Below are 26,305 nucleotides of genomic sequence, written 5' to 3' on the forward strand. Positions count from 1 at the left end.
GCATGAGCCACCAAACCCGGCTCTCCAATCACCTCTTTAAACACTTCGTCTGTAGATAAACTCAGATTCTGAGCTATCGGAGTTTAAATTTTCAAAACACAAGGAGAAACACTTCCAGACAGGGACAGGTGAAGGTTTGTGCTGCTGTCACTGTTGTTGCGGTTGTTGTTATTATTGGTGGTGGTAGTTGTTAAGATCTCAAAAGTACAGCCAACAAAAGCAGTGATGGGTAAATGAAAGTATACCAAATAGAGACTTCACAGCAAGGGAAAGACAACAGATGAGGAGGGAGGTATAGAGTAGGGGAAATGTTTGTAAACTATGTATCTGAAAAGGGATCAGTGTCTAGAAGATAGGATGAATTTGAACAACTGAAAAGTCTCTGATTTTTTTTTAAAAAGGCAGTGATCTGAGCAGACATTTTTCAAGAGGAGATACACTAATGGCCCACAAACATACGAAGGTATGTCCAACATCAGTACTCACTAGGGAATCTAAATCCAAACCACTAGGAGATGTCGTCTCCCCCTCAGAATGGCAATTACCAAAAACAGTAGAAAAGATCAAAAGTGGGGGCTTGGGTGGGGGCCTCTGACAGACCTCTGATGGGAACATAAACCAGTGCGGCCGTGTGGGGAACACTAGCAACACCCTCACAGGGCCATAACTGTACATCCAGCCAGTCTGCTTCTGCCGCACAGCTGAAGACACTAAATAAGCACATCAAAGACATATCTGCACAGTCCTGTTTACTCCAGCATGATACACAAAGCCAGGATAGGGGGTCAACTGAGGTGTGTCAGCAAGTGAATGGGTAAAGGAAACACACACACACACACACACACACACACACACACACGTGCGCGCGCGCGAGAATACTATTTGCTGATTTTTTAAATTAAAGTTGTTATTGGCAGCAGCAAAGTAACTGTAGGACATTAAATAAAGTAAATCAGGCAAAGAAATACAAATATTATATATACGAAATACAATATTTCACTCATATAGAAAAACCTAAAAACATTGCTCCCATAGAGGAACAGATCAGAACAGTAAGTGCTGACGAGAAGGCGGAGAGGGGAGGTGATGGCAGGAGGCCTGGAAATCACACAGTAAGGCTGGAGGAGTGAGTTCTACACCTACAGCACACAACATGACTACAGTTTATAAGACCACCATATATTGTATAAAAATCTAGAAGAATTTAAAAACTCAGGGACAAGATTACCCAATTTGATCAATATACATTGTAGACATGTTTATAATTATATCATGTGTACCCTATAAATATACAAATTATCATGTATCAATTTGAAAGAAAAAAGCATTTCAAGACATGAAATTTAGGAACAGAAGTTCAACTTATAGCAGTAAGATGGTTTTTCACACCCTGCTCTGCTGCCACTGCACCACTGGCTTCTGTCCTTGTGCCTGGGCTACTACACCAGCCCACACACTGACATTCTGTGCCGCCCTCTCACAAGCCACTCTTTCCACCGCCAGGCGCTCGCTCTCTGCAGGCCTGTCAACCTTCACGAAGGTTCTGCACCCTGACCTGCATGCCAACTGCCCTCTCCTTTGTTTTCCCAACATGCTAATGCCACTTCCCTCCACAAGACTTCTGGATTTCCTTCCCACTGATTCTTCACATAACTATTTCTAGTCTTTTCTTCCTTTCCTTTCCTTCCCTTCCCTCCCTTCCCCCATGCGTACTTTCTGTGTGTAAATGTATATGTGCATCTGAGCAGCCTTGGCTGGAAGCAGAAAGGTGCTTGTGTCCTGCCTCCTCTCCAAGGTGGGTACCAGGCTCCTCTGTGAGAGCAGCGAGTGCTCTTACACACTGAGCCATCTCTCCAGCTCCTATAATATCATTTGATATCAAACAAAGCTACAGCAGCCTCCTTGTTCTTTTTCATGAGTTCCCTTAGCTGTTCTAGCTTACTTTTTCATATGTACATTAAATCCCACTTGTCAAATTACAGAAAATGTTCATTTTCACTTTGCTGAATTTATGTCAATTTAGGATGATTTGACACCTTTATTATTTCAAATTTTCTATCCCTCAAACATGGTTTCATTCCATTTGTTCTGTTTTTATATCATATAGGTTTTCCTATGGTATGATTTATATATTTCTTGTTGCATTTTTTTGTCTATAACCTCTGTATTTTTGTTGCTCTATAAATGGATCCTCCATCATCTAACTGGGCACTATTTATAGAATATAAGGCTCCTGGGGCTGGGAAGGTAGCTCAGCAGCTAGGACCCCAGTTCAGTTCCCAGGACCCACACGGCTGCTCACAGCTGTCTGTAACTCTAGTTCCAGGGCATCCGACACCTTCACACAGCCTTCTGTATAGTAATCTTACTACTTTACTAAATTTTATTTTTCTTTGCAATAATTTTCTTATCCATTCTCCTAGGTTTCCTCGCTATTTGGTCATATAGCTGCAAATAGTTTTTCTTTCTCCTATCTTTTGTACCGCCTACCATTTCATACCCAGTATTTATATCCATGTTACTACTTAACCAGTTGTGTTGGGCACTGATGTTGATGGTGGCAAATGTAGATATCCTTATCTTGTTCATCATTTTAACCAAAATACCACACATGACTCCTCATTAAGTAAGAACCTCAGCATGGAGCTAAGGAAACTTTCCCTAACATCTACTTTATTGAGACTTTAAAATTATGAACATCTTGCTAAATTCTGTCAAATGCTTCTTTTTCTTCTTAGGTATACTAATACAATGTGCTATATTAATAAATGTCCAACATAGTAATACTCTTACATTTCTAGAAAAAAGTTTGCATTAATTTACTAGATTTTGTTGCTACTGTTTTATTTGAAATTTTCAATGTAGCTTTACATAATCCTTTCCTTGGGGTTTTTTTGCCCCCAAGACAGGGTTTCTCTGTGGGGCATTGGCTGTCCTTGATTCACTTTGTAGACCAGGGTGGCCTCAAAGTCACAGAGATACACCTGCCTCTGCCTCCCTGAGTGCTGGGATTAAAGGTGTGCACCACTACTCCTGGCTGTTTTATGCAATCTTTATTAGGTTTTTGGTGTTGGAATTATATACACTTCAGAAAAATAATTCAGAAGTTTTCCTTTTTGTCCCATCTCCTGAAAGAGATTAAGCTCCATAAGGAATACATTTTAAATTTTAATATGCAGCTATCTGGACTGAAGTCTTCCAATGGTAGACCCCACTGACAACCTGGCTACTGAGGCTACAGAAAGAAGTGCGTCTAAACCAGGCGGGTGGTGGCGCACGCCTTTAATCCCAGCAGAGGCAGGCAAATCTCTGTGGTCTACAGAGCAAGTTCCAGGACAGCCAAGGCTACACAAGAGAAACTCTGACTGGGGTGGAGGGAGGCGGTGAGAAGTGCATCCACATGTTCTATGGATAGAGTTTCTAAGATCTGTCTGGTTTGCTTTTTATTTCAATTGATTTTCTTACATGTTTATTTTATTCTTTTATGTGTGTGTGTCTATGTGAGTGGGTGCCTGAGGAGACGAGGACAGGGTGTTGGATCCTCTGCAGCTGGAGTTGCAAGTGGCTGTGAGCCACCTGAGATGGGTGCTGGGAACTGAACTGGGGTCCTCTATAAGGACAGCTTCTAACCGCTGAGCCACCTGAGATGCGTGCTGGGGACTGAACTGGGGTCCTCTATAAGGACAGCTTCTAACCGCTGAGCCACCTCTCCAGCCCTTTTCAGTTGATTTTTAATACTTTTTTTAGAGTATAATATAATTATGTTATTTCTCCCTTCTGTTTCTCCCCCTTGAAACCCACCCATATGTCCCCTTTGTTTTTTTTTTTTCAAATTCATGCCCTCTTTTCCTTTAATTGTTGTTACACACACGCATCTATGTTCCTAATATATGAAAATACAACCTGCTCAGTCTGTGTAATATTGCTTGCATGTCTGTCTTCAGGACTGACCATTCGCTATTGGATAACCAATGGTGCACTCTTCCTAGGGAAGACTACCTCTCCTACTCTCAGCTCTTGAGCATTGCCCCTTGCATGTTAACATGTCTCCTGATGCTGTCCTTGTTCAGGTCATGTTTAGGCAGCCATGCTGGTGAGAAATCATGGGTGTAGCTTCTCTGGCATTTCAGGAGACACAATTTCGTGACAAACTTGCAGCTCTTCTGGCTCTTACAGCCTTTCTGGGCCCTTCTACAGTGGCCCCTGAGCTCTGTGGGCAGGAGTTGGGTAACAGATCTACCATTAGGACTAGGCTCCACAACTCTGCATTTTGACCAGTTGTGGTCTTCTATAACGGTGTCCACACTAGGAAAATGAAAAGTGGCATTGCCGTAGGCAAGAAGGAGGGCACTATAAAACGAATAGCAGGGTGGAGTTGCGCTGATGTGGGGAATGGGAAAAATGAGAGGACTTTAACTGGAGAGGGAGGAAAAAGATAATTCAAGAGGAAGGAAGGTAAAATATTAAGGATAGCTGAAAAAATTAGCATGAATCATACTATTATCAACCTAAAAATGCTTATAACACATGTAAGTTGTTATATAAATATAAATACATAATTTAAGTGAAATTTTCCCATCTGGGCTGATAATACTCCCTCCAAAAGCTATAGACCATTTAACAAGAACCCCAACACCGAACCTGAGAAGTCCTCCTTTGATTGTCCAGGTGTCCAAAGGACGCCCCAAACATTACAAGCTATTGCTACTGCCTTAGCTGCCTCCCACACACTCAGGAACTATCCAATCCAAAGTCACAAGACATATACCAATGGTTTTTTTCCCCAAGAGTTTTATAACTTGAGGTCTTGCCTGTGGTTTTTTTCTTTTGAGTTAGTTTTTATACATGGTATGTGGGAGGGATACGGCATCATTTACTTACAATTGGATACTCAGTTATCCTAGCTCCACCTTTTGTGGAGATCAATTAAAGAACTGTCTCCGTTAGCATAGCTCTGAAGTAAATCTTGAAAACAAGAAGTAGGCATCCAACCTTCTTTTTCACTTCCACGATTGCTTAGGTTATATCCAGTTCCTTACAGATAAGTATAAATTTCAGAAACAGCTTGTCAGCTCACGGGGAAAGGATGGTAAAGACTGGGGGACACTCAGTGGTACCATGTGTACCTACCATTCACCAGGCCTTTCATCAGATTCCTAGCCTAAGAAAGAGATGCCAGGAGAGGAGGTGGGAGGGAGGGGTGAGGAAAAAGGGGGGAAAGGCAGATAAAAAGAAAGGAAGAAGAGGAGATAAGAAGGAAAATAAGATTTGCTAATAACTCCACCCAATTTGATATGTGCCTGAAGTGGCACACACCACCTGCCCCACATTCCATGAACAAAGACTCGGTTACATGGCCAACAAGCCCACAGTCCTGAGTCCCCTTCTATCTCTGAAGGTGTCTGAAGTTAGAGCAGGGCCGCCTGCTCAGGCATGAATCACTAGCACACCAGGGAGGGAATGGAAAGAGACCAGTGAGTTCACAACTGCTGCTCTAGAAACGAGGTCAAAATGTCTCTTAGGCTTAACCACTGCACCAGGATTTTTGGAGGTAATTACGTCACTAAGGCAGGAAGTTCCATGCCCAATGCACAGCCCTCTGTGAAGGCGTTCTTCCCATACAGACTGCTGGGTTTTATGTGTTTGATCCGTCTCCCCAGGCACAACTGACTGAACCAGAGGTGGCTACTTAACCCCAAAGTCACATAGCTCTAGGCCTTCAGCAAAGGCCTCTGAAGTCTAGCATAAGCTCGGCTCAACAAAGACACCCTCTGCTGAATATTAATAAGTGATCAAAGTAGAATTTCCCTTTTCTTCCTTGGAAGATTTCAAGCAAAACATACAGAGAGCCACACCTGGGAGAAGAGTGGCAGAGAAGCCAGTACGCAAGATTCTAAGTCTGCAGAAACCCTGAGTGACCAGACCCAAGGGTGAAGAGGCGGGCAGGAGAGACTCGTCAGGAGCAGGGAAGAAGCTGAGAGCGAGGGAGGGAAGGAGCTGTCACCAGCATGTTAGCTGAACAGAGTTGGTGTGCAGCCACCACAGTGACAGGAAACACAGAGCCCCTGAAGCCTTTCAAAGGCAGCAAATACCAACCTAGTGCCCATGCAGCTCAAGTGCCTGTGTGTGTGTGTGTGTGTGTGTGTGTGTGTGTGTGTGTGAGAGAGAGAGAGAGAGAGAGAGAGAGAGAGAGAGAGAGAGAGAGACAAAGACAGAGACAGACAGGTTAAGTGAATGTTACAATATGAAAAGGCTATCTTTTAAGTAAAAATAATTCATAAGATAGCTTGGAGGAATGCAAGGAATTTTTGTTTTGTTTTTGTTTTTCAAGACAGGGTTTCTCTGGGTAGCCTTGGCTGTCCTGGACTCGCTTTGTAGACTAGGCTAGCCTCAAACTCACAGAGATATACCTGCCTCTGCCTCCTGAATTCTGGGATTAGAGGCATATGCCACTGTGCCCTGCTACAAGGAATTTTTAAAGTATTGATTTCCTTATCTTTTAAAATAAAAAAAAATAAAAATAAACAGTGCTTTCTACATTTGAAGTAGATCATGTGCCTAGAGTCTCCTAAGATCTTCTTTTCTGAATGTAAATGTTGTCTTCTATGACAAACATCTGAGACTCCACAGTCTCTTCAATGGGAATTATTTTTTTCTTTTGTAAATTCAATTTTTTCTTTTGAGACAGGGTCTTATGCAGCCAGGCTAGCCTAGCACTTATGAGCTGAGGATAACTTTGAACTCCTGCCCTCCAGCCATTACCTTCCAAGTGCTATGGTCACAGATATGAGCCACCATGTCCCACTTAAGCAAATTATTTTTATTTTTAAAAAGCATGCAATTGTGAGCCTCGGAGTATAGCTAGAAGGCAGGAAAGAACAGCCCTTTCTCCTCTTAAGTTGGTTTAATAAAGTATGTTGAAAATGTCACAATCCAATACAATCTTATAACACCTTCAGAATTCATTTCTGTTTTTGACTGGACAGTAATGGTCTTGATGTTTAAGTGTGGCAGAAACCATCATTTCAACTTAATAGATAAGGGAAATCATCAGTTAAAAGGAGTGCAGTTCTGAAAATCAAGGGCAGAGTCTAAGACTGACTCCACTGATTTCTAGCATACTTTTATTCTATTAAATTCGAAGAGAACAAATTACAAAAAGTAAGATTTCTTGGTAAAATTACAGTTCTTTTTCAAATTGAATTTGAAAACTAGCCATATAGAAAAAAAAATACTTGCAGTGGGACATGGTGGCACACACCTTTAACGCCAGCATTTGGGAGGCAGAGGCAGGTAGATCAGTGTGAGTTCAAGGCCAGCCTGGTCTACAAAGCAAGTCCAGGACAGCCATGGTAACACATAGAAGCCTTGTCTCAGAAAACCAAAGGAAGCCGGGCATGGTAGTGGCATGCCTTTAATCCAGGCACTCAGGAGGCAGAGGCAGGCAGATTACTGTGAGTTCGAGGACAGCCTGGTCTACAAAGTGAGTCTAGGACAGCCAAGGCTATACAGAGAAACACTGTCTCCAAAAACCAAACAAACAAACAAAATGAAAAACAAAAACAAACAAAAAAAAGAAAAAGAAAAAGAAAAATATTTTCTTGACTTCAGCATTCCCTTAAAAACATGTTTCTGGTTTTTATTATTTATTTTTAATAAGTTAATTACACTCAAGGTAACCAAGTTATTCTCTTATGGCAATTCCACAGATTGTGGTATAGCTCAATGGTAAATAAAATACATGTTGAATGTGTGGAGAGCCCCTGGGCCTGGCAAGGAAATCCAACAATAACAAGCAAGCTAATGTCCAAACATTTTTTAAGACAAGGGTCTCACTGGCTAGCCTGAGATTTACCATGTAGATCAGGCTAGCCTCAAACTTATAGACATATGTATGTCTATGCTTCCAGAGTGCTGATATTAAACATATTTGCCACCAAACAGCCAGCAGTGGTTTTTGTCTCCAAAAACTATATTCATACTAAAAAAAGGTATGTAATCTGAATATTTTTTAAATTTCTGAATTCCAGCAAGTAAAATCAAAGGAAGAAAACACATGATTTACATCACACACCAAAATCTTTAACTTATAAAACCAGAAATAACTAAGTAAGAAAAATAATCAAAAGTCATAAACTACCTTTCCAAATAGAATGAGATACAAATAGGTTTTAGAACTAGAAAAAGTTTTCATGGTCTAGCAAGGTAAGTCAACAGGTAAAGATGACTGTCACTGAGGCAAGAGGCCTGAGCTGCATCCCTGGAACCCACACAGGGGAAAAAAAGAAGTGACTTCCAAAAGTTGTCCTGGCTTCCACACGAATGCATTGGGAATGCAACACACACACACACACACACACACACACACACACACACACACACGTAAATGAATAAATTAAAAAATGAAAAAGACAAAAAGTAAAGGTGCTCATAATTCAGAAAATAAAAATTAACAGTTTGACAAACTTTTTCAGAGGGAGAAAAAACAGGCAACATCACATGGCAAGATGGGAAACCATCGTCTCAAGATAACAACATGTACCAAAAATATCCATGCACTTTGACCTAGTTCTTATTTTCTATTAGTAGGTTGGTTGATTGGTTAGTTGGTTGGTTGGCTCTGGCTTGCCCAGAGAGCATTTCTCTGTAGACCAGGCTGGCCTTGCATTCAGAGATCCGGCTGCCTCTTCCTCCTAAGGGCTAAGATTAAAAACATGCGCCAGCATTCTGGGTACTTTGACCTATTCCTAAGAAATTATCCTACAGAAAAAGTCTCACAGTTGCAAAATATCATACACACCAACAGATTCTGCAACATGGATTATTAAAGCAAAATCCTATAGGTATCTTAAATTATCAATTAATGAGGCTTACCTCAGTATATTAGATTCACTGGCACAATTGAATGAGGAGCCGTAGACAATACAAAGGACTAATCATCAAAACTGTATTGTTAAGTAGGGCAGGGTATATTAATTCCAGAAGAGGCAGTTGGATCTGTTTGAGCATGATGCCACTCTGATCTACAGAGAGAGTTCCTGCCTACCAAGACCACATAATGAGACCCTCTCTGAAGGCAACGAAATAGACCAGAAGCCAGTTGAAATGGGATCCAATTGTATAAAAGGTAGCATATTATATAGTAGGCCTAACAATTTAAACAGAAAATATAAACTGTTAAGTTAAAAATTTAGCTTTCACTTCTAATCATAAGCCATTATAAATTCCAGACAAATCAACTGCTTTAGAAACAGAGAGACCCTGTTCATCACAGTGTTCCCAAGGCTTCTCCTGGGTTGGGTGCAACCAGCTTGGAGAACACTGCTCAACAAAAAACAAAAACTAACTAACTTGACCTTCAACTTAGCTGCTCACTCTGTGCAACCTGGGCAAGGGTTTCTGTGTCTCTGTCCTTACATCCAGGTTATAAAGGCTGATTCAAAGTGACACCAGAAGCAGGAGGCTGAAGTGCCACATAAGTCAGTATAGGGAGCCAGGCACAGCAGCATACACAGCTGGAAGCCCACTACTCCAAAACAGAGGCAAGAGGGCTGCCATGAGTTTGAGGTCAGCCTAAGCTACACAGTTACTTGAAGGCCAGAATAAGACTGTTTCAAAAGAGAAACAAACAAATAAACAAAAATTAACATAAGGAGTCAAGATTAGAAAGCTGCAGCCATCCGTTTACAATTCTTCAAATGTGCTTAGCACTAATATTCTAGCACCTAGAACAATGGCTCTCCTCCCGGTGGCCATCTTTATCTGATAGAGTAGACTCAACTGTAAGCACATGCTTTCCCTTGGGAACTCAGTAAAATTATTTTAGAATGGGGGAAGTTTCAGCCCATAAACACATCTCTTTCTCCTGACTTGGCCCTGTACCAAAGAAGGCATGGCTGGCTCTGCTCTACAGGATATGGGAAATTTCCTTTCACTGTTACTGTCAAGAAAACTAAAGGCAAGAAACAAGGCCAGGAATCTGTGAAGGGCTGGGTAGGAAAATGCGGGCAGGAAGGCATGCTCCCAGGCGCAGTCAGAGACTTGGAACTGGAAAAGCCCAGGTGTGATACTGAGCAAAGCATATACGTATCCCTTGTCGTCAAGCCTGGAGATGCTAACCCTTCCCACAAATAAAAACTTTACGATAAGTTGATGGACACAAAACTCCTAGATGTCAACTACAGGACAGCCAGACTGTCAGTACGCAAAACTTAAGCACATGCTTGATCTCTTTTCCCTTCTCACAAAGCTTTGGTAGCGCTGGGGTGTAACTCAGCGGCAGAATGTCTGACTGGCATGCACAAAGCCTTGGAACCCATCCCCAGAGACCTCAACCAAACAGCACATCTAAAGCTATATTTTCCCTGATTTTTCTAACAATACCTCTCCCATGGCCCAGGATGAGAACCATTCAGATTCAAGGAGAGGTCAGTGGGCAAGAACTTGTCTAGCATATATCTAGTCCTTATAATCCCAAGATAGGTCTTTATGTTCCATGCTGCTCATCAAAGCCTACAACCAGCACCATCCCTGCCCAGCTCACTTTCCCAAAAGAACACACCGACCAGACTCAATCTGTGTAGAGAGTCATTCCCATAGAAGGAGATGTGACCAGAGCTCCGCAGAGCTGCGCAGTGCCACCATGCCACCCTGTACATTCTCATAACACCTCCACTGCAATGGCTGAACCCAGGCTCACATTGCCCATGATGGTTAATACCAACTATCATCCTGGCAGGGCCTAGAACCAGTAAGAGCCAAGCCTTGGGCATGCCTGAGCATGGGGTAAGGTTAGGTGAGCCTCTGGGCATGCCTGAGCATGGGGTAAGGTTAGGTGAGCCTCTGGGCATGCCTGAGCATGGGATAAGGTTAGGTGAGCCTCTGGGCATGCCTGAGCTTGGGCCTACCTGTGAAGGTTAACTGAGGTGGGAAGACTCCCTTAACTATGGGCAGCACCTTTCCTTAGGCTGGGATCCAGGACTGAACAAAAATGGGAAGAGTGAGCTAAACTTCATACTTCTCTCTCTGCTTCCTGACTATGGATGTAATATGACCAGATACCACAAGCTCATGCTGCCACGACATCCCTGCCATGACAGCCTGTACTCTCAAACTCTGAGCCGAATAAGCCCTCCCTCCCGTGAGATGCCTCTATCTGACATTTGTCTCAGCAAGACAAGTAACTAGCAGAGCCCATTATAAGACCCAGGAGGACGCATTTAACTACTCCTTCCACGCTGTCTATCACAGCAGGCTTACACACAAACTGGAGTACAAAACAAAACTTCATGAGCTTTTACATGTTCATATGAGGACATGAAACTTGTTCCACTTGTTAATCTTGGACCCTTGGGTCTAGAAACTAAATAATCCATATCATTACAATGCATAACTAAAATCTCATATTGCCGGTTCAATTTGGCTCAAGTCGAAGCACCTGGGCCCTGGCTAGTACAGGAAGTGATGGATGGCCCTAATTTATAAGCAATTGTCTGCTGCACTTTAGATCGCTCTCCACTGCATTGCTGGCCTTAGTATTAGAAGTTTTTGAGACTATGAACTCGTGAATTAAGCCTCATTTTGCCTGGCCTCCTGGGAGAATGGATTGCTGGCTTTCCCATGCTGTACATGGCACAGATCCCACAGTTTCTATTAGACTCCCGTGTGATTTCCTCTGCCTTCCCCACCGCACCCCCCATGCTAGTCTCCCTGCATAGCCAAGGCTGGCTTCAAATTCATCATCTTCCCGGCATTCGTGCCTGAGTGCTGCACTACAGGTGTACACCACCACCTGTACTCCACTCCAAACCTGCCAACATCCGTTATGTCTCTCCATTTCCCATGCTCTGTTTAGCCCATCAGTCTTTAAACGTAACTATTCCTCGTTATGTGTCTTAATAATACATATCTATGTACTTCTTATAATCTTTCTTTAAAAAACTGTGTGTGTATAGACTGTAATATGTATAGAATCTGTGGTGTGTTTGTGTGTGTGCATAAGTGTGCATGTACCCAGAGGGCAGGAGAAGACAAAAACACAGACTACAAGAAAATAAATACTTTAAATACCACAATAAACTCAAAGTAAAGTTGGGGGGGCAAAATTCCCCTTCTATTTATGAATTATATTCATAATTTAGAATTATAACAATAATAAATATTTCCGAACCTCACATCTACTGTATTATTTCCTTCATGGTCAAATACTTCAAATGCATCTTTGATCTTCTTATGAAGTTCTATCGCTGTTACCTCTGCAAAAGACAAAGTGAACAAAATTACTTTAATTATTAATCCAAAATAAAATTCTCAGTAACATAACTAAAAATCTTTTGGGGGTTTTCTTTGTTTTGTCTGACCATCTGTCTGTCTGCTTTGAGACAGGTCTCACTCTCTGCATATGTAGACCAAACTGCCTTCAATCTCAATGCTTGAGACTCCAGGTGTATGCCAGGAGAAAGTAGAAAGCTGAATAAGGAAGCTTGGTCACTTGTGAGTCACTCTTGGTCTCTTTATAAATCTTATGCCATGCCCTCTGGAAATGCCAAAAGCAAGTTAAGGACAGGAGGGGTTTTTCTGGTATGGTCCCTCATGCTGGGGAAGTCATGACATTAGACATTTTTTTCCCTGAGGTACAACAGTAAGCTTACTTGAATTTTCATCTTGTATATGTGAGGGGTGTCGTTCATGCAGGCAGGGCGGGGTGGGGGTCACTACAGGGGATCACCTTCTAGCTCTGCCAATCTTATTTTTGAGACAAGTTCTCTTACAAAACCTGGAGCTCACTGTTTCAGACTGGCAAGAAGTCCCCTGAATCTGCCTGTCTCTGCCCCTCCATTGCTGGAATTACAGATGTGCTGTGGCCCTTGGCTATTATGTTTGCTGGGGATCCAAACTCAGGGCCTCTTGTTTGGACTGCCTCTTGCCGTTTCAGTCACTGAGGCATCTCCCTGCTGAGCAATTTCTGCAGCCCCTAATTTTGATCTTAAATGCACACTGCATATACTACAAAAAGCCAAAATCCAGATCTAAGTGAAGACCTTCCAGCCTACCCTCTATCTACTGTAGTTTGGGTGTCATCCTAGTTCAACAAGACATCAAACGCTACCTCCTTGTCAGTAGCAGGCCTACTCCTCACCTTCGCCTGCTCTTGAGGAGGGCATGGGTGGGCAAGAGGCATATGAACCCACCTGCTTATCTTCAGGGAGCTTTAACAAAGTGTGGGTTGAAGCTCGCTCCCACAGAATAGTGAAGTAGTCAGTAAATATTACTGAGAACTCACTCACTCCACAAACTTAAGGCCATAGAAAGGAGCCAAACAGACAAAAGGTCTTGTCTTACAACTATTTTTATTGGGAAGATATATAAGTGTCTACATATTTGCTGACATATACAGTAAGTTACATGACCTTAAACACTGAAAAGAAAATTTTTTAAAAAGAAAGAAAGAAAAGACAATAGTAAAAGATGTGAAGAGTCCCAATGAGAATGCCCACCTCCATGACAAGGTGACAGGCACAGCTGGCAGACAGGAAGAGCCAATCTGTAACCATCTCCAGAAAGTTTTCAGTCAGAGAGATAGAAAGTGCAGGACAGCAGGTTGTGAGCTGTTGGGAGTGAAGCTGAATCCCTTGAGGATTTTTGTTGTTGTTGTTTTTTCGAGACAGGGTCTCTCTGTGTAGCCTTGGCTGTCCTAAACTCAATTTATGGACCAGGCTAGCCTTGAACTCACAATGATCCACCTGCCTCTGCCTCCCGAGTGCTGGGATTAAAGATGTGCGCCACCATGCCCAGCTTCCCTTAAGGATTTTGAACTTTCGTCTGAATGCTATGAGAAATCACTGGAAGGTTCTAGGCTTTATGGTGACCTGATAGTCTTTTCACCTTTGTCACCTGTAGAGAAGGAAAAGGTGGTCACAGAGACCAGTGCAGAGGTGGCTGCAGTATCTCTTTCAGATATGGACACTGGCTAAGCCCAGAAGGGGACCAGTGGACATGGAAGGAAATGGCAGGACTCTGGTTACAATCTGAAAGCAGTGTCACTGAGATGTGCTAACAGAGTTGCTATTAGGAGGGGGCAGTGGGGAGGGCGGGCTGAGACTGACTTCAAAGGGCTTTGATGAGTAGAAGAAGGGGTAACTAGATACAGCTCAGTGATTAGCACACATGAGAGTTAGGTCCCCCACAAAAGAGGAGGGCATCACCAGCTCTCAAATGTTTATACTGAGACAGCCATGGAATCAAGTCTCAAAGTTTGTGACGCAGTGTATTCAATATGACACCCAGAAGGGAAGAGGATAAAGTACACGCATAGTTCATACCGAATAGAAAACCACCAAACATGGAATGAGACCTCAGACCTGCCCCCACCTTAGGGAAAGACCACAGGGCAAAGAATATGGACGAGTTTAAATTAGCTTTAAATCACCTAAAAATCTAATTACTGTTGGTATTGTTCTTTAATCTTTCACCTAAAGTATTCTTCCTTCTCAAAAGAGACTACATTGCCTGTCTTTGTGACTGCTTGGACTCAGCTGGACGTCTTTACCAAGATTAGTTAGACCCCTTACCTGTGAATATTTAGGTTACTTTCATTATTACAATACATTCTCTAATCCAGTTCATTTTTGTGCATTTGTCACCCATTTCATTGGAATTCAGTGGCAGAGGAGGCTGCAAAGATGGCTCAGTCAGCAAAGAGCCAAGTGAAAAGCACACAAACCTGAGTTCTATCCCCAGCACCGTAGAAAAGCTCAGCGTGGCAGCAATGCTTGCGATTGGTGCTCTGGAGACAGAGACAGTCCCCTAGGGCTTGCTCACCACCAGCCCAGCTGAATCAGGGAGCTCCAAGCTCAAAAACATAAAGTAGAAAGCAACTCAGCAAGACACCTGATGTTGACTTCTGTGTGCATGCACACGTGTGAGTGTGCACACACACACACACACACACACACACACACACACACACACACGCACACAAAGAAAATGGTGGAAGTTATGCAGAATACGAGAAAGGTACTGTTACTGAGACAAGGTCTCATGTATCCCAGAAGACTTCAAACTGACTATAGAGCAGGATGACCTTGAACTTCTGATCCTCCTTCTACCACATCCTGAGTGCTAGGAGTACATGCATGTGCCAGCACACCTGGTTTACAGTGTAGGTATCAGGGACCTGAGCTACCTCCCAAGCCCTACAGAAGTTCCTACTAGTCATAAGCACCAGAAACTGAAGGAGAACCCTCTGTTGCCACTCTGGAAAGGAATTCAGGGAACTACTGAAGAAATGGGTTGATATTGCAGAAACCCAAAGAGCTGGCATTCATCCTCAAGTGCAGCCAGTCGGGATTGAAGGGCTGGTGGCTCTACAAGGGAGTAACAGACACTCAAGGGACACACATATCAACCTTTTCTGGCCCTGTGTAGCTACAATGCCCTTTGAACAGCAGCCAAGCTCACTGTGTTATCACTCTGATAACATGTACATGTGTAAAGATTAAATCTTTACCATTATTTTGATAGGAGACATTGTTTACTCAGTTTTAAGACAAGTCCTCACTATGTGGCTCAAGTAGGTGGGTAACTCAAACTCCTCTTCTGATTGCCAGGATTACAGGTGACATGAGTTACCACACCCACCCCTGGCATTATTGTGAAGTAATTAATATAATGAATAAACCATTTATATTACCAGAAATTAAGTTATATTTGTCAGTTAAGTTATATAAAATATTTTGTAATTTAAATACTTGAAATTTTTAATGGTTTCAAAGATGTCTTGACATTTTTGTGTGAAGTTTCTCATTAGTGGAATAATATCAAAAACTGAGAGACTTGTACAGAAATTTTTTTCAAAAATTGAATCTCAGCTGGGTGTGGTAGCACATGCCTGTAATCCCAGCACTCGGGAGGCAGAGGCAGGGAGATCTCTATGAGTTCCAGGCCAGTCTGGACTATCACACAGAGAAACTGTCTCGAAAAACCAAAATAAAAAAAATAATAATAATTAAATCTCCAGCCAGATGTCATGGCCCACCCCTTTAATCCTAGCACTTGGGTGGATCTCTGTGAGTTTGAGACCAGCCTGGTCTTCACAGAGCGAACCAGGACAGCCAGGGCTACACAGTGAGGCCCTGTCCCAAGGGGAAGAAATTGAATTTCAACCATGGGTAACGGCACACATGTATATCCCAGCGCCCAGGAGGTAAAGGCTGAAAGATCAAGAGTTCACAGTCCTCCTCTGCTATACAGTGAAGGTTTACCTTAGAAAAACAACTGAAAATATAATTTTATTTGTATTAAGTATGTGGGCATGTGCATTTATGAGTCCAGGTGACCACAGAGTACAGAAGAGTGTCTCTAACCCCTGCAGCTAGAGTTACAGGTGGTTGTGAACTATCTAAGGTAGGCACTGGGAATCAAACGCGGGTCCTCTGAAAGAGCAGCAAATGTTCTTAATCACTGAGCCATCTTTCTAGCACACACACAAAAAAAAATTTAAGTAAAAATAAGTTAATATTTTAGATGTTGTGGCCAATGGGGAGGCTTTTGAATTCAAGCTACACTGTGAGACCTTGTCTCAAAAACTAAAGAGGGCTGGTAAGACAGCTCAGTGGGTAAACGTGCTTCCCATGAAAGCCTGAAAAAAGCTGAGTTCAGTCCCTGGAGTCCATGTTAATGGTGGAAAGAGAGAGAACTGACTCCCTGGAGTTGTCTCTCTAGCCTCTATACATACACCACAGAATACATCATCATCATCATCATCATCATAAAATATAATAATTAAAATATTATTGTTGTTATTATTATTATTATTATTATTTAATTAATAAATACAAAGAGATGAAGCCCGGTGGTTACAGGCTTGCCTAGCATATGCAAAGCAAGATAAACAAAAGTTATCTCCAGCACTGCTTATTAATGTCTAAAAGCTCTTCTCGGTATTATTCCAGCATATTATACAATACTATTTTCCATGCTATGTTTTGAGTGATAAACCATCTGTGGCCCAAGGTAATCAATCACCTTCAAGGTTTTCATTCTCCTCTGCATCAACTACGTCAGAGACGTCAGGCTTACCTGCTGCCTTTTGCCCATCCTACTCCTCAAATAATCACTAGCTACATTCTGCTCTGCAGAGCTACTCGGGTCCTGCTGCTCATAGCTTGTGTTTTCCAATTTCTTCACTTAAGGCACTTTCAGACACACAGGAAAGTTGAAAGCTTAGTCAGCAGCCCTGTGCCTACCATCTGGATTGAAGTACTGTTAAGACTGCCGGTTTGTTTGTTTGTTTTTCTGTTCTCCTTCCATTCTATGTAATGGCAGGCACAATAAAACTTTACCCCTGAATACTTCAACATGCATCTTCTAAAAATAAGGGCAATCTCCTATACAATCTCAATGCTATTTTAATGTCCTCAAAAAATAACCAAATTCGCTATAGTCATCTAGTGTCTATCCCATATTCAAATGTTTCCATCTGTCCTTAAATGTCTTTGCTACTTCCTTCAACCTAAAATTTCATGAAAGTTTATGTACTCCATTTAATGTGTATATATGTATATTTTTCAATAGTCTCTCTATCGTTCCCACTCCTTCCCAGACCTATGAAGTAATATTGCTGGCGAGACTGCACTATACACTAGTTTGTGTAATGTTCCCTATAATCTGGCTTGACTGATAGCTTCCTTTTCAATTACTGATCCATTAAAGTCCATCCCTTCAGGGAATGCCACCTACCAATTTGAATTGTGGTCACGTGATTCCTGATTCCACCCATCTCCCCGGCCCCACCTCCCTCACATTTATCATTCTGACTCATTCAGTTTACTAGAAGCCATGTCTGAAGTTCTGTTTGACAATGAATGGCTTCTTATTCCATGTACTAAATCTCCTGCACTATGTCGCCCATTCCCTTCCAGCTGTACTGACAGGGCTGGTGTTCAGAGGCTCATCACTTCTAATCACTTCTAACTGGCCACTTCCTGCTGTTAGTTTCTTTTCCCATTCCGCTGTTCAAACCAAGGTCCCATTTTGCTTGGGTGATTTTTCATTCCTTTCTACTTGATTTTTTTTTTCTTTGTATATCCAGTGAGGGAGCTAGAATCTGGAGCCTTATGCAAGCTAGGTAAGCATTCTACCACTGAGCTATAGCGCCAGCACAAGGATGATCTTTCTGAAATAGACATTTAATCTCATGACTTCTGCTTTCTAGTTCTTCAATGGTGTCATCCACCCACCCCGCCCAGCCCCCATCCTGAGAAACAGCAAGCTTCTTTACTGGACACATGAAGGACTTTATGAACTAGGCCCCAGCCTGTCTCTAGCATATATATTTATTTTTATTTATGTTTTTTTAATTTATTTTTAAGACAGAGTTTGAAACCAGGCTGCCCTCAAACTCACTGTGGAGCCCAGGACAGCCTCCCACATGCTGGGATCACGGCTATGCACCACCATGCCGGAATTCTCAAACACATTTTTAAAACTCTTACAATTCAACATGAAAATATCCTGATTTTAAAATAGGCAATGGACTTGAGTAAATATTTCTAAAGATAATAGTAACACAAATAACTAATCAGCGCATGCAGAGTGCTTTACCCTGTTAGTTTGGGGAAAGGCTAATTAATCAGAGGCATAGTGAAATTGCACTTCATGTCAGTTAGGATGCCTATTACATAAAAAACAAGGTACTATGTTTGAGCACATGTCTTCTCTAAAACGTATGTTGGATTTTAGCTGCTACTGCTACAGTACTAAGAGTCAGGACCTTTGAGCCAGGCAGTGGTGGCTCACACCCTTAATCTCAGCACTCAGGAGACAGAGGCAGGCTAGTTTCTGTGAGTTTGAAGCCAGCCTCGTCTACAAAGTGAGTCCAGGACTGCCAGGGCTGTTACACAGAGAAAACCTGTCTCAAAAAACCAAAAAGAAAGCTGGGCATGGTGGCACATGCCTTTACCTCTGTCTCAAAAACAAACAAATAAACAACAAAGCAAAAAAGAAAAGAAACAGATTCCCAAATCCAGCCTGTGGCCCTAACCAGTCAGTTTTGTTCAGAGTTCAATAAACTTCCATCAGTCTGAGTCTGGTGTTTGAACGGTCAGTGTGCAGCTATTCCTGAACTCACAACACTGCCAGGCAGTTGTAGCACACATCTCTAATCCCAGTACTCAGAGAGGCAAAGACAGACAGATCTCAAGAGTACCAGGCCAGCCTGCTCTACAGAGCTGGTTCTAGGACAGCCAACACTACACAGAGAAACCCTGGCTCCATAAACACACAAAGCATGAAGGAGTCGTGGAGAGCAGCTAAGTCTGGCCAGCAGGGGCCATTGGTGAAGGTGTAGCCCCAGCTGCAGTGCAGAGACTGTTTCCCATTTTTTAAAGAGACTTAATATTTTTTGTTTTTTTGGGGGGGGGGTGTTTTGTTGTTGGTTTTTTCCCGAGACAGGGTTTCTCCGTACAGCCGTGGCTGTCCTGGACTCACTTTGTAGACCAGGCTGGCCTCGAACTCACCGTGATCTACCTGCCTTTGCCTCCCGCGTGCTGGGATTAAAGGCATGTGCCACCACTGCCTGGCTATTTCAATTTTTTAAAGACTAGAACTTTAAAAGTTGAACGGTTTTATATTGTGAAACTAATATTAACGTGCCATCTTAAGGACACATGGGAAGGGAAAGATTGAGTGGTGACGTGTTTTCATGTCAGGTTAACAAGGGATCAATTGAGTTGGCTAGTTTTATATCAACTTGACACAAACTAGAGTCATTTGTGAAAGGGGAGCTTCAACTGAGAAAATGCCCCCACCAGACTGGCCTTGGGCAAGCTCGAGGGACATTTTCTTGATTGATGATGAAGTAAGAGGGCCCAGATCTCTATGGGAGGTGGCGCTCCAGAGGTCCTGGGTTCTATAAGAAAGCAGGCTGAGGAAGCCATAAAGAAGAAACTAGTCAGAGGCACCCTTTCCAGGGCCTCGGCATCAGCTCCTGCCTCCAGGGTCCTGGCCCTGTTTGAGTGCCTGTCCTGACTTCCCTTCAAAATAGACTGTGACTGGGATATATAAGGCGAAATAAACTCTTTCCTCCCCACGTTGCTTTTGATCATGGTGTTTCACCACAGCAAGAGGGACCATAAGACAGCCTCCTTCTCCTAGCTTCTGTCCTCTCCTCTTTTCCTCTGCTGTCCTCTTTCTCCTGCCTTCCTGCTTGTTGTCTATCATGGACTGCACAGCCAGAAGGCTCTTGTCACATGCTGGTGATTTGATCACAAACTTCCCAATCCCTGGACCTTTCAGGAAATAAATTCCAGTTCTTTATAATGTTGTCAATATTTTGTTATAGAAGCACAGATAAATAACATAGACTACGTAGATGTAGAAAATTTAAAAATCCTTGTGAATTGCTTCTGGGAATATAAAATGGTACAGATGCTATAAATAAAACAATATGGCAACTCCTCAAAATTTTTTTCAGATTACATCTAAATTTTTATCCTCTCATTTGTATCTTCCTGTTCCCCCTCCCTCTTTCAAAAATTTAAAAACTTCTATTGCTCCAACAATTATGACTCAAAATCAGGGATTAGAATTTCCAACAGTCAAAAGACAAAAATCAATCCAAGTGCTCACGTCAAATGGATAAACAGAATGCGGCACAAACATAACAATGAAATATTATTCAGTCTTAAAAAGGGAGGGGACTTTGAACCTTGAAGATCATTGCACTTAGTGATGATACAAAAGGGCAAATACTGTATAACTTGACTTAAACGAGGTCTATCAAACACATAAGACATAAGAAATAATAATGGTTGCCAAGAGATGAAAAAGAAAGAAATGGGCAATCAGTGCGGAACGAGGAAACAGTACTGGAATGGACAGTGGAGAATAATGCACAGCATTATGAATGTATTTAATATCACTGAATTGTACACTTAGAAATGGGAGAGGTGGCCAGGCATGGCGGCGCACACCTTTAATCCCAGCACTCAGGAGGCAGAAGCAGGCGGATCTCTGTGAGTCAGAGGCCAGCCTGGTCTACAAAGAGAATCCAAGACAGCCAGGACTACAAGGAAAACAGTGTCTTAGAAAGAAAGAAAGAAAGAAAGAAAGAAAGAAAGAAAGAAAGAAAGAAAGAAAGAAAGAGAGAAAGAAAGAGAGAAAGAAAAAGTGAGGTGGCTTGAAAGGGGCCTAAGTTAAATAACAGTTCAAAAGAATTAACCATTGTGATTTCCTAAAGGTCTTAAAAGTTACTAATGGCTAATGGCTGTATATATGTGTGAATATTTTTTTAACTGAATTAGGCACTTCAAGAGGTAAACTGAATGACAGATAGACTATAGATTAGTAAAAGAGGAAAACAATTCTTTGTTTCTCAGAGACTACAAATATATAAGAAAGCATTCCTATTATTCTAATAAATAGAGTATGTTTTACACAAAAAAATTAAATAATTAAAAATAAAAATGCCAATTACTTAATGCAAATTTCTTCTAGAAAAATTCACATTTTAATGAAGGCAATCCATTTTATTGTTGAAATATACATACTGGCAAGCATTAAATCTATATATCCTTGAAAAAAAAGCATTTTCTTTGGTAATATTGTAACAGCCCAAGAGTAAATTTCCAGACATTTATTTCTCCTCCAAGTGATTCCAATATGAAAATGTTTGCTTAAAATTCTGAAGTGAAATAATGGTTGCTTTAAAATATTAGGACGAGCCCAAAGCTTCTCAACTCTAGAATACGTTTCTTTCTTAGTGCTACTTAACGACTGATAAGAAAATCTGTATGCACGGCAGTAATTTAACGGTAGAATTCATTTTCAACAGCATTGGTATAGGGCCAGAGAGATGGCTCATCAGGTGAAGGACTTGTGGCCGAGCTTGACAACCTGTTCCCAGAACCCTCAGGAAAGCACAACCCCAGCAAGGCATTCCCTAAGAGCTCCATGCCCCACTCCCCAAACAAATGTAAAAAGCATTAGTACAGGACAGTTTAAGCATTCTAAGTACTAGCTAAACATGTTGCCATTATTGCATGCCCTTCTATGCTGTGTTAACAATTGCAACAAGGCTAAGAATATTAGCCATGGGTAAAAATCTTCTATAGAACAGCCTAACAGAAGCCGGGCAGTAGTGGCACACACCTTTAATCCCAGCACTTGGGAGGCAGAGGCAGGTGGATCACTGTGAGTTCAAGGCGTGCCTGGTCTACAAAAGCAAGTCTAGGACAACCAGGGTTACATAGAGAATCTCTCTCAAAAAAAAAAAAAAAAAAAAAAACTAAAAAAAGAAAAACAAAAGACAAAAAAGAACAGCCTAACAAAGGGGCTGGAGGGACGGCTCAGTGGTTAAGGACACATGCTGCTCTTCCAGCAGACCTGAGTTCAGCTCCTAACACCCACATCAGGTGGCTCACAACCACCTATGACCTCAGCTCCTCTGTACCTGCACTCACACCCAGGTACAATCTATTTTCTTCTAGAACAGAGTCTCCGACTGTCATGGGACGCAAGAAGCAGACTAGGCTAGCTGTCAGTGAGCCCCAGGGACCCACCTCTCTTTGCCCCACAACCCCACTCCCAGTGCTAGGATTACAAGCCTATGCCAAGATGCCTGGTTTTGTTTGGTTTGTTTTGGTTTTGGTTTTGGTTTTTGGTTTTTGATTTTTTTTTCCCAAGACAGGGTTTCTCTGTGTAGCCTTGACAGTCCTGGACTTGCTTTGTAGAGCAGGCTGGCCTCGAACTCACAGCCATCCACCTGCCTCTACCTCCCGAGTGCTGGGATTAAAGGCCTATGCCACCACCACCTGGCTGATATCTGGCTTTTTAAATTTTTAGATCCTGGGAATCACATTCTGGTCCCTTCAAGCATTTTACTGACAGCTATCTCCCAGCCCACAAAGTCTCATTTTAACTTGATTCATCAGTCATGTCAATAAATAATGCCATGATTCATAGGTTTGCTCCAGAAATAACCAACTTCTTGCTATAACTTTGCTGTATATGAGAGCATGATTGGTTAATAATGGAAGTATACCTATTTAATTCATGATTATATCTAATTTAATTCCAGAAGTATTAAATTGATGAAATAAAATTAAATAAAGTTAAAACTATAGTTTTCTATAAATTCTATGCATTTTTCTGAGCTTGAAGAACAATATTAAAAATTATTTATTTATTTTTGGACAAATGGCATGTTCAGCAAATGTTCTAGTAAATATTACTTTAAATAAAATGCCCATTTCCAAAGGTGGAAGAACCATATGTGGACATAAGCACTGTTATATAATGGTCAGATGCTAAAGCAATGCCAGAACCACCAGTTAGCATAACTGCTGCATCACACAGAGCATTTCAGGCTATTTTATACATCTTAGTATGCTATTTACTGCCAGAAGGGTTACCTATTTTGATAAAATAAGAATTTTAGTATCTTTAAACATTAACAGGCAGGAACATTTTTCAGTCCTTGTTACTCTCCATTCCCCATGCATTCTTCTGAGTATTTACGATATACTAATTCTTACATGTGCATTTTAGAAGATTGTCCTTTGTATTAACTTAAACATTTTTTTCTCTTTCCAAAATCATTTAAAGCATTTTTTGAAAGGAAGTAGCTCAGTGGTAGAGTGCGCTTCTAGTATGGTTGAGGCTTTGAATTTGTTCCCCAGCACCACCAAGAAAGAAAAAAGAAAGGAGAGAGAGAAGGAAAGAAAGAGCAAGAGAAGAATTTACAACACAAATTCAGAGAAAAAGAACTAAAAGGCGTGAGGAACAGTTCTGTGGTTTGCTCTCGAATGTCCGTCTAATAAGATGTAGTTAGAAGACAGAATCCCAGCAACATGCAGGCAAGCTTGAGCTTTTTAGTCAGCCACAGGAAGGAAGCTGGAGTTTATCTACAAGCTGAAGAGTTTGTGGGTATCTGTGGATGGACCCCAAATATGGACACCAAATACAGAGATTTACTGAGGGGCTGGAGAGATGGCTCAGCAGCTAAGGACACTTGCTGCTCTTCCAGAGGACCCAAGTTCAGTTCCCAGCACCCACAACAAGTACAGCAGAACTGCCTGCAACTACAACTCCAAAGGATCTGACACCCTCATCTGGCCCCCGTGGGCACCTGCCCACGCACATTGTTCACACGCCGCCACTGCTGCCACCACCATCATCATCATATTTTAATGTGAATATATATATTATTTGGGTTTTGTTTGCTTGCTTGCTTTTGGAGGCGGGGGATACAGGGTTTATCTGTGTAGCCCTGGCTGCCCTGAAACTCACTCTGTAGACCAGGCTGGCCTCAAACTCAGAAATCCACCTGCCTCTGCCTCCCAAGTGCTGGAATTAAAGGTGTGTGCCGCCGCCACCTGGCTGTTTGCTTGCTTTTTGAAACACAGTCTTACTACATAGCCTTGGCTAGGCTGGAATTCACTATGTAGACCAAGCTGGATTTGAACTCACAGAGACCTGCCTGCCTCTGCCTCCTAAGTACTAAGACTAAAGATGTGTGCCACCAGACCTGGCATGTATAGTTAAGATTTACTTTGGTATTTTTATTTACGTGTGTACAAATGTGCCTGTGGGAGCCAGGAAAGTTGCAGTTGCCCTGGTGACGGAGTTATAGACAGATGTGAGCTGCCCAACATGGGTGCTGAGAACCAAACTCATATCCTGTGCAAAAACAATATGCACTTTTAACCAATGAGCCATCTCTCCAGCCCAGCACAAATATAAATTGTTTTGTTTTGTTTTTTGAGACAATGTTTCTCTGTGTAGCCTTGGCTGTCCTAGACTCACTTTGTAGACTAGGTTGGCCTTGAACTCACAGTGATCCGCCTGCCTCTGCCTCCTGAGTGCTGGGATTAAAGGCGTGCACCACCACCGCCTGGCACAAATATAATTTTTTTTAAATTATTCATTGAGCTAGGGCTGGATAGATAGCTCAGCAGTTAAGAGTACTGGCTGCTCTTCCAAAGGATCAAGGTTCAATTTCCAGCACCAACATGGCAGCTCACAGCTGTCTGTGGCTCCAGTTCCAGGAAATCCAATACCCTCACACAGACACACATGCAGGGAAAACACCAATACACATAAAAATAAATTTGGGGAAAATACTTATTGAGCACCTAACTGCTCAAGATGGTAACTCAGCTGGAAGGGGCAAAGTTGAAGACAAAGAGATGCTGAGAACAGTGAAGAGAGAGGTGACAAATGCATCCCTACTGCGCCCTGTGTCCCCAGCTCACAGTGGAACTGCTTGCCTTCCTCCGCATTGGGCTGCAAGGTCAGTTATACTGGAAGCCTCACCTGCTCACCTCCTGCTGTTTCCCCAGGCCCTAGCAAAAAACTGACCCACGGAGGCTGCTTAGGGTTCAGTAAAGTTTATGGTATGAATAATTAAGTGTTGAAAAAGAAAAAGAGCCCAGGTATCTTCATTTTAAATCAAAATCTGAGAAAGGATTCTGCTTGCAAATAACTTCTAAAGAGTATTTATTGTGTGAAAGCAAGATAATGGACCAGAGCGCTAAACTGGAAGGGTAAGGCGGCAATGATGAAAATGAAAAGTAGTATTCCTTGAGCTGATTGAAACCCGGAATTGAATACAAGTGTTTCTCTAATGAAATTAGCTAGGAAAAAGAACTCACACAATTGAAAGGTTACTAACAAAAGAAGAAAAATCAAATGATTCAAGAATTTTTGAGGGCAAAAAGAAATTAGTTGTAGCCAAGCGTGGTGGCGCACGCCTTTAATCCCAGCACTTGGGAGGCAGAGGCAGGCAGATCGCTGTGAGTTCAAGGCCAGCCTAGTCTATAAAGCAAGTCCAGGACAGCCAAGGCTACACAGAGAGACCTTGTTTCGGAAAAAAAAAAGAAAAAAAAAGAAAAAAAGAAATTAGTTGCCGGGTGTGGTGGTACATACCTTTAATCCCAGCACTTAGGAGGCAGAGGCAGGAGGATCACTGTGAGTTCAAGGTCAGCCTGCTCTACAAAGAAAGTCCAGGACAGCCAAGGCTACACAGAGAAACCCTGTATCAAAAAACAAAAAGAAGGAAATCAGTTACCATCCTTTCTCCTCTCTTGGTTTGCTGCTCAAGAGTTGTGCATAAAATGTCCATTTGATTACACTACTCTCCAGCCTTCGGAAACCGCCTAGCTAGCGCTACAGGCTAAAGATAACAACAGACAGGGAAGCTCCCTGTACTGGACCAGTAATGTAAGAAAGCCAGGAGTGAAGTTCAGATATTTAGCATCTCTGCTCCTGAGACAGAATTCTGGTTCGATGGCTGTGAGTGAGGTCC

The 26,305-nt window shown here is 42.1% G+C and overlaps 1 protein-coding gene across 3 annotated transcripts in view; it reads right to left on the reverse strand.

Annotated features, from left to right (window-relative positions):
* DRC8 (dynein regulatory complex subunit 8) overlaps positions 1-26,305 on the reverse strand; it is a 74,885-nt gene that overhangs the window by 32,421 nt on the left and 16,159 nt on the right. For 2 of the 3 annotated variants that reach the window (XM_084793190.1, XM_084793189.1), the window contains exon 2: positions 12,170-12,254. The exons of the other annotated variant lie outside the window; for it this stretch is intronic. In XM_084793190.1, coding sequence (XP_084649316.1) covers positions 12,170-12,254 — 85 coding nt within the window. The remainder of the gene's footprint in view (positions 1-12,169; positions 12,255-26,305) is intronic. 3 annotated transcript variants of the gene reach the window in all.

Source organism: Acomys minous, assembly GCF_964271855.1.
Source record: "Acomys minous genome assembly, chromosome: 1".
Taxonomy (NCBI): domain Eukaryota; kingdom Metazoa; phylum Chordata; class Mammalia; order Rodentia; family Muridae; genus Acomys; species Acomys minous.